The 13,648-nt window shown below is 36.1% G+C and overlaps 1 protein-coding gene across 1 annotated transcript in view; it reads left to right on the forward strand.

Annotated features, from left to right (window-relative positions):
- Positions 1-13,648, forward strand: part of GABRA1 (gamma-aminobutyric acid type A receptor subunit alpha1) — a 56,392-nt gene that overhangs the window by 18,427 nt on the left and 24,317 nt on the right. Inside the window, exons 4-6 of the mRNA XM_032403669.1 lie at positions 1,773-1,840; positions 8,850-9,070; positions 11,371-11,453. Coding sequence (XP_032259560.1) covers positions 1,773-1,840; positions 8,850-9,070; positions 11,371-11,453 — 372 coding nt within the window. The remainder of the gene's footprint in view (positions 1-1,772; positions 1,841-8,849; positions 9,071-11,370; positions 11,454-13,648) is intronic.

Below are 13,648 nucleotides of genomic sequence, written 5' to 3' on the forward strand. Positions count from 1 at the left end.
AGTGTGAGCTCTAGATGGAGTCTTAAGAAATAACAGATGTTTAAACTAAGAAAAAATGCTAGTCGAGTAAAGAATACATATGGAAATTGGGTGCAGGAGAGAAAGAGAGATGTAAGCACTAGGAAAATGACTGCAGAAGGGGAGAGAATGGAGACAGCCAGAAGAAACCAATGGTTACTCCAGCTAAGACATTGCTAACGGCTGTTCCTTTCAAGCTATGTAGTTGCTGTAGAATGTTAACGCTGACTTTGGAAGGAAGTGAGTTCTAAAAATACAGCTCTATTTTCTTTTCTTTTCTTTTTTTTTAAGATTTTTATTTATTTATTTGTCAGGGAGAGAGAGAGAGCACAAGCAGGGGGAGCAGCAGAGGGAGAGGGAGAAGCAGGCTCCTCACTGAGCAAGGAGCCCGATGTGGGACTCGATCCCAGAACCCTGGGATCATGACCTGAGCTGAAGGCAGATGCTTAACGACTGAGCCACCCAGGAGTCCCAACACAGCTCTATTTTCTTTGTCTCAAACTATGCCCTCCATTTTCAAGTTTTTAAAGAGTAAATCTCAGATGATTCTTATGTCAAGGGGCTTATTTAAGCATTTTTGGAGCCAATGAAATTGTTAGAAAAAAAAGGAAGAAAAGAAAGAAAGGGGGGGAAAGGGAAATGAGCCAAAAAATATTGTATTGGTTATTGAAGGGATAATCTCTACCTCCAAATTATATTCTCATTTGTGGTACACATTATGTATAGTATATAACATGACCTTCTTGAGAGAAATTTATACTGAAAGTATTAACTGTTTACAAGTGAATTGCTGAGAGATAAAATTCTTGATTTTCAAAAGAATTCATTACTGCATATATTGGATCACCTTTTTAATGTCCTACCTCAGAGATATAAATGTCCTGATAAATAAAATGAATTGCTTAAGATACTGGACCATTATTTCTCAGAGCTAGAGTTTAAAATTAAAAAGCCATCTTTTTCATTCTCACCTCTAAACAAATTGTGTCCTTTTGTGAAAGCAACATTTTTCTATCATTTTTTTGGGGGGGGGAGGGTGACTGAATTTCCTTGAAAATGCCTGTGTTGTCACCAGACTACAATGAATATGTTTTATTGGTTGATGTATATGCCTCAGAGACTAATAAAATAAAATCACATTGAACTTGAAATGGAATCTATTAAATGAACTTTTTCTGTGCCATAATATATTCTTCTTATCCTCAAAATTGAAAATATTTATATAGGTTGTCAGATTTTTCCCAGGGAGTAATTTGGATAATTCAGTTATGATTTAGTGCCAGAAAGCATCATTTACAAAACATACCCTTGAGTCCTTAAGAGTTAATAAAGCTTGCCACAGTATACTGTGTACTTCCCAAGAGTATCCTAAATACCTGGAGGATCTGGTGAGCTCTGTAAGAATATTTAAGCTTAAATGACACCCATATGCTAACATATTTTTTTATTACAATGTGAAATGGCTTGGTATCATTTAGGAAAGTGTGCCCATTCTTGAGGAATTCATTAAGCAGCAGCTGACTTCATAAAGTCTGCCTCCCAAAGTGGCATATTTAGGCTCTGTTCTCCATTGAAAAATATTAACTGTGAAATTTCATGTGTAAGCAGTAAATTATCAGGACTACACAGTGGACCAATTTTAGAAATAGCTAATCAAAGCCAATAAATTTCCCATTTGGGTGTGAGTATGTGGTAGTGAGATCTAATAAGGACTGTTGATAGACATTCACTGTCCCAATTTCCTGCTTCATCAGAGCGTGTAACTGAAGTGAAGACTGACATCTTCGTCACCAGTTTTGGACCTGTTTCAGACCATGATATGGTAAGTGACACTGCATTTTTGGTTTTCTTGGTATATTTTCTAAATTTAACTTTTGAAAGGAAATTACAGACCAGGTATTTAGAGAGCAACTTGAAATAGCTTGGCTATATCTTTGTGTCTTTCTGTATGCATAATATGTAATATATACTAATATATAAAATTTATATAATAGACAATACCCACTTACTTTCCAGACCAAATGTATTTATGATATCAACCACTGCAGTCTTCTTTTTTTTCCATCCCTGAAATGATTGCTTTGCCTTGGTTTATGTTCTGTAAGCCAAATAGTATGATCTGCCTTACATTTTATTTAGGAGGGCATGTTAATTCAAAGATGCTAGGTCTCAAGATAACCAGCACTCATATAGAATAGCCATGAACATCATGATTTCTGAATTATTCTTGGCTAAAAAGGGGATGTGAGTATAAAAGCTGAGTTGAATACTTGACCAGAATTAGAGAAATAGTTAAAATAAACACACTGATGGGAAATGTTCAGCTTCACTGCAAAAGAAATTCATTAAATTAGTACCAAGAATGAAAATAAAATTAATACATACCTGTTCTTTCTTTTCCCAACCCAATAAGTTAACATGAATTTCTCTTCTTTTTGATGGGAATTGGTAAAAGAGTAGAGCTCTGTTGTAATATTTGTGTACTCATAATAGCCAAGCTCCTATATAATCAAAAAATCATAAAGAGGCCATGAAGACACACCTTTATGAAATATTTCAAAGATATATTTATTGAATATTATTTTTAAAATGCCTTTTTGTTGACACCATCTTTACATAAAAGTCCTCTGACTTCATAATAGTTTAAGTGATTGAGAATAAAAGTTACAGAAAATACCAGTTTGGACCAGCATTTCTCAAAGTGTGGAAATTCGCAAGTGTACCCACTTTGGCAGAGTAAAATCTCTGACAAGTCCTGAAGTAAGGAAACCTGTTTAACTACATTTAACCTAGTGTTTTCCAATCATATTTGTCCAAAACCTTTTATGCGATACCTGTTGACATTCTGTAGAGCTCGTACTCTGTGAGTCAAACACTGGGAAATGCTGGCTCAGGATAGTTAGATAGTTTAGATCTTAACACAGGTTATGAAATGTAGTGACTATGCCAATTAAAGTCAGCAGAGCCTAAGAGAGTGGTAGGTAAGAATACAGAATACAGATTTCTGAACCAGAATGCTGCCTTGGTTTATAATCCCAGGTTCTGCGCTTATAAAGGTGTATTGTTGGGGAAGTTCCTTAATATCTCTTTGCCTCAGTTTCTTCATGTGTAAGATGGGAGTGATGATAATACCTCATGGGGTTATCACAAGTATTAAATAAATTCATACATGAAAAACATTTAAAAGTTCTTAGCATATAGGAAGCACTCAATGAATGTCAGCCATTATTACTATGCAAGAAAGAGAGATATAAGAATTAGCCAGAATTGTGGATTTATTCCTTTGGCAAGTTATTACAGTGGTTGATCTGCAGTCCACTTTCTTGAAATATTGTTATACACTATGTTTTGCTAAACTGATCACTCTGAGGACCTCTTGTGATTCTCCCATGTTGGAGCTCTGTCTTACAACACTATTCTCTCATGCTACTTTTCTAATTAAGAACATTTAATAGAGCCCAGTCAGGTTTAAGGTCAAATTTAAACTCCTCTGCCTGTATTTCATATAGTCCACAGATGATGTTACCATTCGCCCTCACTTGTTCCTAAGATTGACTATTTAGTTGTTTGCTTAGGTACTACTTTCTGTGAAGCCATACCACTTGGGGGTGAGCTGAACTTGTCTAGGATCCAGGCTGGCTGAATTCACATCTCACCACTACCAATAGCATGACCTTGGGCAAATCACTTACGTGTGTAAGCCTCAAAGTCTCTAAAATTGGTATATTATTATAATTGCCTCTCCTTGTAAGATAGTTAGGAATTTTAAATGAGCTATGTAAATAAAGTGTTTATAGATAGCACTCAATAAATAATAATTATTATTATTTTTGTCCCGGAACTCCTTATCATGCTGTTCCCTTCATGGAAAATTCCCTCTATTTCCCACCCATCTGAATCCTACATTTCCATAAAGGCCCAAATCAAGACCCAAAAGCTTAATGAAAACCTTTTTTTATTAATCCGATAACGGATTAAGTTTCCCTTCTTGTATTCTAGTCACATTTATTGACTGTAAAATAACAACTTAGCTTTTGTCCTCATTATAACACTGTTTTGTGAAGTTATTTCTCTTATATAAATGTCTTATTTTCCTAAAGTAATGCCAAAAAAATGTAAAGACATATTTGTTTCACATCCCTCACAGTATCAGTGCATTGCTGGCTTACAGTAAGTGTTGAATTACTACTTATTTAGTGATAGGTTTAAGAGTCTATATTGTCTTTAAAAACATAGTCTTATGGGACTCAATAAATAATACCCTCCTTCCTGAGTTCCAAACCTTTTGAGAAATAAGATAATAGAATAAGGGATTTGGAAAGTGAGAATATCATCTTTATTACTAATAATTATGGTCCTGCAGAAGGTGGTATATATCTGTAGACATGAGAGTTTCCAGAGAATAAACATCAGAATCAGTCAGATTAACCCACCCAGTCACCTGGCAAGACTTTGGCCTCCCTCTGTTAGGGCAGAGACTGTCCATATAAAACTTCTAGCATGGAGAAACATCAGAAATTGTGAGTCTTGTGGACAGTGCAGCAGGAATAGGCTGAGATAGGCAAGATTGATTTCTCCTTCCAGATTTACCCATCAAATGAAATCATTCTTCTCTCTTACCCTCCCTAAATAGAGGAGTATGAGGGAATGGAGAGCATTCAGAAGTTTCGCACTGGTGAAGCTCTCTTCTCATAAAGGGAAACATCGAAAGGGATGAAGCATTACAAACATCACACACTGATAATGATATTATTCCTCCTCCTCATTATCATTATCATCATCATAATTAAAAATGAATATTCTCTATCGCTGGCATCTTTCATAATGCCTCACAAAGACTAGATGCTCAATAGGAGTTGTTACGGGACAGTGCTCAAATAAAGGCACATTTTCTCTTGAAAATATTTGGTATACCTTTGAGTTATTGGTTTAGATTGTCATTTAAAAAAAACTGATTTTTTTTTTGTCTTGGACTAAAGGTGTATGTTGGGATTTTTGATATACCATTAAGCCTATCATTATCGTGGATTACTTTTCATAAATGGCCTTTGGTCAAATATTAGATAGGAGGAAGGAACAGAGTGTCTAAGCCAGTTATACTCCCTGTTGCCTAAAATTCCTGAATGAGATAATGTTTGAATTGTTCTGTTAGAGGACCAAATTAGCCATGCCTACAACTGATATGCTAAATGGCTAGTGGAAATTATACCTGGCCAATTCATTTGAGGTGACTCATTTAAACCACATTTTGGGTGAATTACACATAAAGAGCAGTATGATTTAGAGTCTATCAAAATTAGGCCAATAACAAAGCTATTTTTCAAGACAAGGAAAGCTTTGTAGTTTTTAAAGTGAGAACTAATAAAATATCTAATAAGGATAACCGTAATAACAGAATTCAACAGTATTGAAATGCTTACAATATGTGAAGCACCATGCTAATAGGTTTATAGATCATATTTCATCTAGTACCCATACCATGATTTTACCTAGGCATTATCATTATCCGTATTTCCCAGAGGAGGAAAGTGACCTAGCTAGGTAGCAACTTGAACTCAGGCTGTGTGTCCCTAGAGGTTCCACAGCTCCCAAGGCATCTGACTTCATCTGGAATAGAAAACAAAATTAGGACAACTCCTTAACTTTATTTTAAAAACCATTAATTGGCAATCAAACGGCACATTCCCAGGGCACTAGGTTCTGACAGAAATATCCAGGCAGCGCAATCACAGAGCCCTCTTTTCCATGGTGCTTAAAATGTATGAAGTCAAAGCACACACAGATGGTAATAGATGGTGCAAGTGGGAACACTTCAATACAATATTTATTTAGGAACATAACGGATGTTTTGTCCCAGTCTTCAGAGTAAGACTCACATTCTCCAGCGACCTACTCTATTGAACAGGGTAACGTGGAGAGACATTTCACTTGAATGGTGGGGGCTGGCACACTGAACCTTGAGCAACATCTTCGCCAGAGCTTCCTACTTGTTCAGACAGTGTTCTGTAGGGTCTTTTCCTTTGCCTTCTGATTTTACTTTGCTTGGTTATGAGCACCTCACTTTCCTCAGGTTTCCTATCCTGCTACCAGTCCAAACAAAGAGCAACTTTTCTCATTCCCAGCTACATCGAAATCTAATTTAAATTTGTGTTGATAAAGCAAAGAAATGGGGAGACAAATAACTTCTAATGTTTACTGAGAACTTCCTATGTTTCAGACATTCTGGCAAGCTGTTCACTTGCATTATTAACTCACTTCTCACAGTAGGCAAGTGAAATCACTACTGCATGATCCCCACTTGATAGAGTGGAAACTGGAGTTTAGAAAGGTAAGAAAATGACCTAAAGTCACACATCTGGCAGACAATTTAGCTCTAGTTAGCAGGTTTAGAACTTATATCCATAACCATTATGCTATGGCTCTGCTCTCCTCCCTCTTATTCCAGTTTCTTGAAGAAGGAGCTCTGGCCCACGTTGGCCTAGTGCACTATGACCCCGAGGGTGAGGTCATGCTGAGAACCTCCAGCTGCTACCATGGCAATGTTGCAGGGGCAGTTCTCAGAAAATGGGAGACCAAATACTTGCACTCTTGGTTAGACAGTATCTGATCATGATCAAGTGTTTTTATTTCAGTTTTCATTTCCACTTCTCGCGGAAGGGAACATGGAAACGAAAGCTTATCCAGTTACTTTTGCAGTGTGTGTGTGCATGCTTGTGGGGCCAGTACAGTATTTGAAGGGAGAATATCATAAATGAATTTGGGGATTTCAATGTCTGCCATTTAGCACAGGTAAGTAAAGCTGGTTGTAAACATGACAAATACATAAACATGAGGAATTTGGCAAGGTTTGACATAATTTTTGGAATCATTGACTTTGGGGTGTATCTATTATGATTTGATAATAAATATATTTTAAGGTTTTTAAAATATTTAACATTTATTTCATTTTCAAAAATCTCCTTGGAGCAAGTAAACAAATGAACAAAATAAAATTTTTGGATTCATAGGAATATGGTCAGTTGGGCATCTTGATTTACAAGCGACTATTCCCTCTACTGTTTGACAGGCTGAAGTAGTTCAGTTGGACAGAAAATAAAGCTTATGTGGCTGATAGAAATATCCTGATTATCGTATCCCTATCTCATAAGCCTGTCGTCCGAAGAAGAGAACATACACAGCTCAGGGTAAATCCATCCATTTGCTTTCCTGGCAAGCACTGCTACTCTGTATCACTTCCCAATGTAGTCCAGAGGCTCCCTCCCCATCTCTCTCCTCATGGAAAATATCATTGTAGGCCCATCCTACTCCACGAATTTTCCTTACAGCATCCAAGTTTAAACAGTTTCTCCCTCTGCTAAATTTAAAGATGCTTAACAAATGGTTCCTGGTATGTAAATTCCTATCTCTTGTATCTCAGTGCCTTTTCACCTCACACTTCCAGACACAGAAAAACCTAAACAACAAACAAGGTAGTTTCTCTTGCCCATAAACATAAACTGGCATCATGTTACACTTCCTTGTTGCTGCTATCTCAGTCGACATTTAGCACTATGCCTCGTACGCTGTAAACTATCCAGTGATAATTATTAGTTACTGGATCAGAAGGGCTCAGCTATATCAAACGTGCGGCAGAAGGATAAACCTTTATCCAATCTTTACCCAATCTTACATAAAGCCTGTGAAAAAGACAGGTAGTTAAACTCATGCACAAAATGCCTAGACACAGACATTATTTTTTATGCATGTTCTAAAGATGATATGTATAAGATTTAAAAAAACAAACAAACAACAGCTTTCTAATGCATCAGAGTTTAGGGGATTAAGAAAATGTAGCATGATGTTTTCAAGTTAGCCTTCCTTCCAGTTTGGAGCATGCTAAGATTAATGGAGAATGTGGTAATCTTTATTTCAAACCATTAAGTTCCAAATTTAGTGTCAGTGTAGCAAGTGCTGCAAGGAAGATGGATATTACCCTTTTCTGTTTTAGGAGCTGGTAAGTCACATTGCTTGTTTTCAGATTAGCAGATGTTTGTCTCTGGGTATTGCCATAAGGAATGCTGTGTTTATTCAAATAAATAGATTCCCTGGCTGTGAATGATGATGAGCTTCACACATTTTTCATGTGTCTTATACACACATATACTCAGATACACACTCACACACACACCCGCATATTCTACATTTTTTTTTTTTTTTGCGAAGATCCCAATTAACAGTGAAACAGATTATTTTCATAATCTTCTTTGTTGTGGAAAATTGAAAGTCTGTATACATTATCTGTAAACAAATTTTTTTTTTTTACTTAGCCAAAAAGGAGATGGGGTTATCACGCTAGTATTAGAACCATGGATGATTTGAAATTGTGAGGTTTTCAGACTATGGAAGGGCCCCCCGAAATACTATGCTCTATCTTTGTAGCTGTCATTATCTAATTTAAACATTATCTAATTTAAACATTTAAACATATATATGTAGTAAGCTCCAGTGTGAGTTTTGTTTTAATGTGTACTGTATTCTATTTTTTTGAGTGCTGGTGTGGTAGAGGTGTAGGGAGTAGGGCATGATTTTCTTTTCACATATCTGAGGAGATAATCGTGGAATTTTTCTGACCAAGAAATATTTCAGACATTTTAGATATTTTCAAAAATGATTATGCTGACCATTGATTCACCTGAAACCAGTATGTACAGGCCACCACAAGTTTACTTCTGAAAACATCACCTAGCTCATATTTTGCTTTTAAAGTTGCAAAAATTAAGCATTGTCTGTGTAAGCTATTTGCATTGCAAAATACAGCTTAGTGAACTCTGCCATTTTCCAAAATTACCTAGGAATATACAATAGATGTATTTTTCCGTCAAAGCTGGAAGGATGAAAGATTAAAATTTAAAGGACCCATGACAGTTCTCCGGTTGAATAACCTAATGGCAAGTAAGATCTGGACTCCGGATACCTTTTTTCACAATGGAAAGAAGTCAGTGGCACACAACATGACCATGCCAAACAAACTCCTGAGGATCACAGAGGATGGCACCTTGTTGTACACCATGAGGTAAGGATGACTGCGTTTCTATCTGTGCATCTTTCTGTACTTCTTTCTCTTCCATATATATATGACCATGAAGCTGGTGGGCTATGGTGGAGCATCTGGTTTCCTGTTTGCCCTCTTTTTCAACCTTAACAATTACTCCGCTATGAAAAATAAACTAACTGAAGTCTTATGCGAGTATTAAAGCATTAAGTAAAATGATTAGATAAAGTGGGGGGGAGTTTATAATGTATATTAAGTAATATATCTCAAGTATCTCTCCAACCTGCTCTAATTCAATATGAGGAACTTCTTCCCCCTACTACTAACCTCATATATTCCTGCATCCCAATAAGGTCTAGATCAGGTTTCTAGAAGCTATCTCAAGGTATGTATCCAAAAATGTTTCTACTTAAAAAGAAGGAGAAAAATCCAAAAAAATTAGAACAGTTCAAGTGTCTTAAAAACCATAGATTCATGTGGAAGTATACATTTAGGAGAAGTATATGAATTTATAATGACATTATTAGAATGAGAATATAAATATTCTTAATTTTGTTTAAGTTGAAGAATATTTATATATATGAGTTATAGATAGATAGATAGATAGATAGATAGATAGATAGATAGATAGATATAGATATAGATATTTCTGCTTTACAAACATTTCTCCCATTTTGAGATTATTGGAAAACCTGGCAGCTAGTATCTTCACTTATGGTTCAATGAAGGAAACATGAATCAAAAAACATTGTTAATATTTTTAAAGAAAAAATGTTTAAAATATTCCTAATTTGTAAGCAATTAAAAATTGTTCACAACTCATTCTTAAGGGAAAAGTTCTTTCATCCCCAAGAGACTTGTTAGAATGTTGTTTTTGTAGATCTGGACAGTACTTGGTAATTCAGACTGTCCAAGTATTCCTTTGGCACAAAAAGGTAATGGAGGCAAAACCCTAGACTTGGTGGGTTTTGTTTAGTGTGGGAATAGAGTGATCCTTTGCTTTTGAAGAAAGCTGCCAGAATTTCTACCTTTTTATACGAAAATATCCAAAAGAAAAAGAAAGAAAAAAAAATGCTTCAAGAGCCGCTTTAGATGTTGGACTCAACTAATAAATATTTAATAGAATTAAAGAATGACAAATCTCAAAAAAAAAAGAGAGAAAATGGAGGATCAGTGGAGGAGACATGTTGAGACCTTTCCAGATCATCCAAGTAGGACCTATTTATAAGTGAAACTTGAAACATCCTCCCCTTATAAAACACCCTCCACTTGTTTTTGAGCCTAAGTTCAGTATTTATTCCTCCCAGCTGGCAATTTTCTGGGGCAGAATTTGCACCTATTGAAAAGTTGATCAATTCTTACTTTCTGATGCATGTAATGTTCTTCGTCAGTAACTACCCTGTTACTGCCCATCTCCTAAACTTACCACCACCTTTGCTAATACGTCATCACTTTCCTTAATATTTTGATTTCAAAATGCAAGTTTGATCATTAATTTATGCATTTCATATTTGCTTTAATCAGTATTTTAATCACTTAATGAGTTTACTGGCTATAAAGCCATCCCTACCACATTTCTTGAGCTACTTAATAATATGGGTAAATATATTTTATAAAAACCATGTGAAGAATTTGATATAAATTCCCTCATGATTCCACCAAACAAAATCAAATATATTTCAGTGAATTATTTTCTTTACCCTTTTTCAAATGTAAATAGAACTGAAGATAGGGACTAAAGAGAAGCCTAGCAGAGTCCGCCTTCCATTAGGCAGTAAATTTGTATAAAACGAAATGGTTGGAATATAGTGAAATCACCCACAAACTCTCCTTTGCCTATTCCTTTGTTGTTTTATGCTGACTGGTGCTGTTTTAAGGAAGGAGATGGGGAGAGCTGCCCTGAGGAGAGGAGACATCCTCTTCTCTTCCTAGCTATCCATGTCTTCTTCTCCACCAAGTCTTTATCCAAGTATTTATTAGCTTACATTTAGTTTTAGTCTCAAAAGATTTTCTGGGTCTAGGTGGTCTAGGTGGATTAGGTAATGATGCTTGTCTTGGGAAATATTACAAATGCTTGCCCATCATACAAAATCATACCTATTTTCTCAAAACAAACAAATGGATAGAATCCAGTCATTGTTGTAAATAATTCCTTTTAGATCTTTTGGTTAACAGCTCAGTATCATGCTGCAGTTTGTGCCTGCCTCTCTTGCTTTTCTTAATATATTTGCTATAGGTAATAACATCCTGGTCGTATTTATCAGTAAGTGTCTAATCTATAGGGCTCTTGATTATATCTTCTGTTTTCCTTCATTGATAAGGCTGACGGTGAGAGCTGAGTGTCCAATGCATTTGGAGGACTTCCCTATGGATGCACATGCCTGCCCACTAAAATTTGGAAGCTGTGAGTAAATTTTTAATTTTAATGTTCTTTATTCTTATGAGAGACCTAAGCCTTTGTTTTTTTAAAAGATTTTATTTTTTCATTTATTTATTTGAGAGAGTGAGAGAGCAGGGGGAGGAACAGAGGGAGAGGGACAAGCAGATTCCAGGCTGAGTGCAGAGCCTGATGTGGGGCTCAATCTCAGGACTCTGAGATAATGACCTGAACCAAAATCAAGAGTCAGATACTTAACTGACTGAGCCACCCAGGTGCCCCTGAGATACCTGTCTTTAAGCAAGAAATTTCCAATTAGTAAAGTTTGTTAGGAGACAGATAAAAACCATGAAGAAAGTTTAGTGATTTGCTGCAAATACCTTCTAGGGGTGCCTGGATGGTTCAGTTGGTTAAGGTTAAATGTCTGCCTTCAGCTCAGGTCATGACCTCTAAGTCCTAGGATCAAGCCTGCATCAGGATTCCTGCTCAGTCTATTTTTCCCTCTCCTCCTACCCGCTCCTCTTCCCCCACTTCCACCTCCTCGTTCTCTCTCTCTCCTCTCCCTAAAATAAATAAAATCTTTAAAAAGGTACTTTCTATAAGTAATAATCTTTTATTTCATTTTTAATGTTATTCAGGAAGAGATTATTATGAGAAAGAATGGATTTAATTAATTAGTGGAAAAATTCTACTTTTGTTAAAGCTGTATTCATAGAAAAGCAAGTGGAGTACAGATGTTTTTACCCCATAGATAATATCTCCTTGCAATAAATGGAGATCACTGTACTTATTTTGTATTATTGCTGACATTTGTTTGACCTTAAGAATATTGCAAGTTGTTTATCAGATGAAAATATTGGTAGGTGGCAGCAGTGGATGATAATCGTTTCTTAATAATGAAGTCTACTCCTAAAAAAATACTGCCTGACAAGAATTTACCCTAATCAGAGTCTTTCGAAAAGTTCTAGATCTGTTTGGATATCCTATGAAATTCATGTGTGGTAATGCTTTTGAAGGTATCCTAGATAACTTTATGATAACTGTTGGGGCTTCTGCTATTTGAAACTATGTAGGCACACATTAGAGGAGCTAAGAGAACAGTGGACAGCAGAGTCAGGTTCTCGGGTGTTCCTCTACCCTTCTGCTTTGGACTAATACGCATATATAAAGGGAGTGAGAAAAATGTATTCCTGGTTTCCTGCAGGAGAGTTACTTACAAGGACTGCGTCAACTCCTGGACTACCTAGCCAGCTTTCTGTTCCCACCAGACAGACAGTCTAAGCAACTATTTTGGTGAAGATATGATTCATAGAAAAAAAAAAATAGTGGTGGTGTAGGAAGACAGCAAGCAAAGAAAATAGCAAAGGGCCTTCAGGCTCCTAGCAGCACTAGTCATGGAGAGACAAGTTTATTTATAAATCTAATTCTATACTGAAACCCAAGGACAAACTACTTCAAAAATTGTCAGCCAAATAGGCTGTGGTGATAACTCCCTCCTCCCCACTCTTTTCCCAATTTAATTTGTATTCTATGTTACGGACTACTATGTTTTCTCCTGATTACCACTTCCATTCCTAACAATATTATGTGTTATGCGTTACTTGTATGCCAGGCAGTATATTAAACCTTTGTATGTGTATCAGTTCATCTAATCCACAAAATAATCTTATACTTAAGAAGATCATGCATTATAGTTTGCCTGGGGCAGTAATTATTTATGCCTAATATCCTGGTATAACTACTAATAGTGCCCCCTTTTACCTTCAGAAATACCTTGTTTTGGACAACAAATTACTTGTTTAGTATACTAGTCAGGAATGCTTCCAAGCATGAGTATAGCTAGCTGAAAAGAAGAAGAGTTTATATTTTTATATGAGATGAATGATGGTGATTGTTGGTTGATTGTTGGTTAGTCAGCATCTTAACAAGGATGATGTTTTAAGATGCCCTTATATGTACTTCCTGATCACAAAATGGCTGCTGCAACTCCAGCCATTGCATCTGCTTTCAAAATAAAGAACAGTGCACTGACAAAGAAGAAAGAACCAGCACCTGTATCAAAAAGATAGAAGCTTTCCCTAAAATCCTAGCAGACATTTACTCACATCTCATTAATCAAAGATGTGTCTCATTGCCAAAACTGACAGCAAATGAGGCTGGGAAGAAATATTCTTAACTAGGCACATTGTCAGCCTGAAGAAAATAGGAAGTATTTTTAGGAA

Source organism: Phoca vitulina, unplaced genomic scaffold, assembly GCF_004348235.1.
Source record: "Phoca vitulina isolate PV1807 unplaced genomic scaffold, GSC_HSeal_1.0 scaffold6, whole genome shotgun sequence".
Taxonomy (NCBI): domain Eukaryota; kingdom Metazoa; phylum Chordata; class Mammalia; order Carnivora; family Phocidae; genus Phoca; species Phoca vitulina.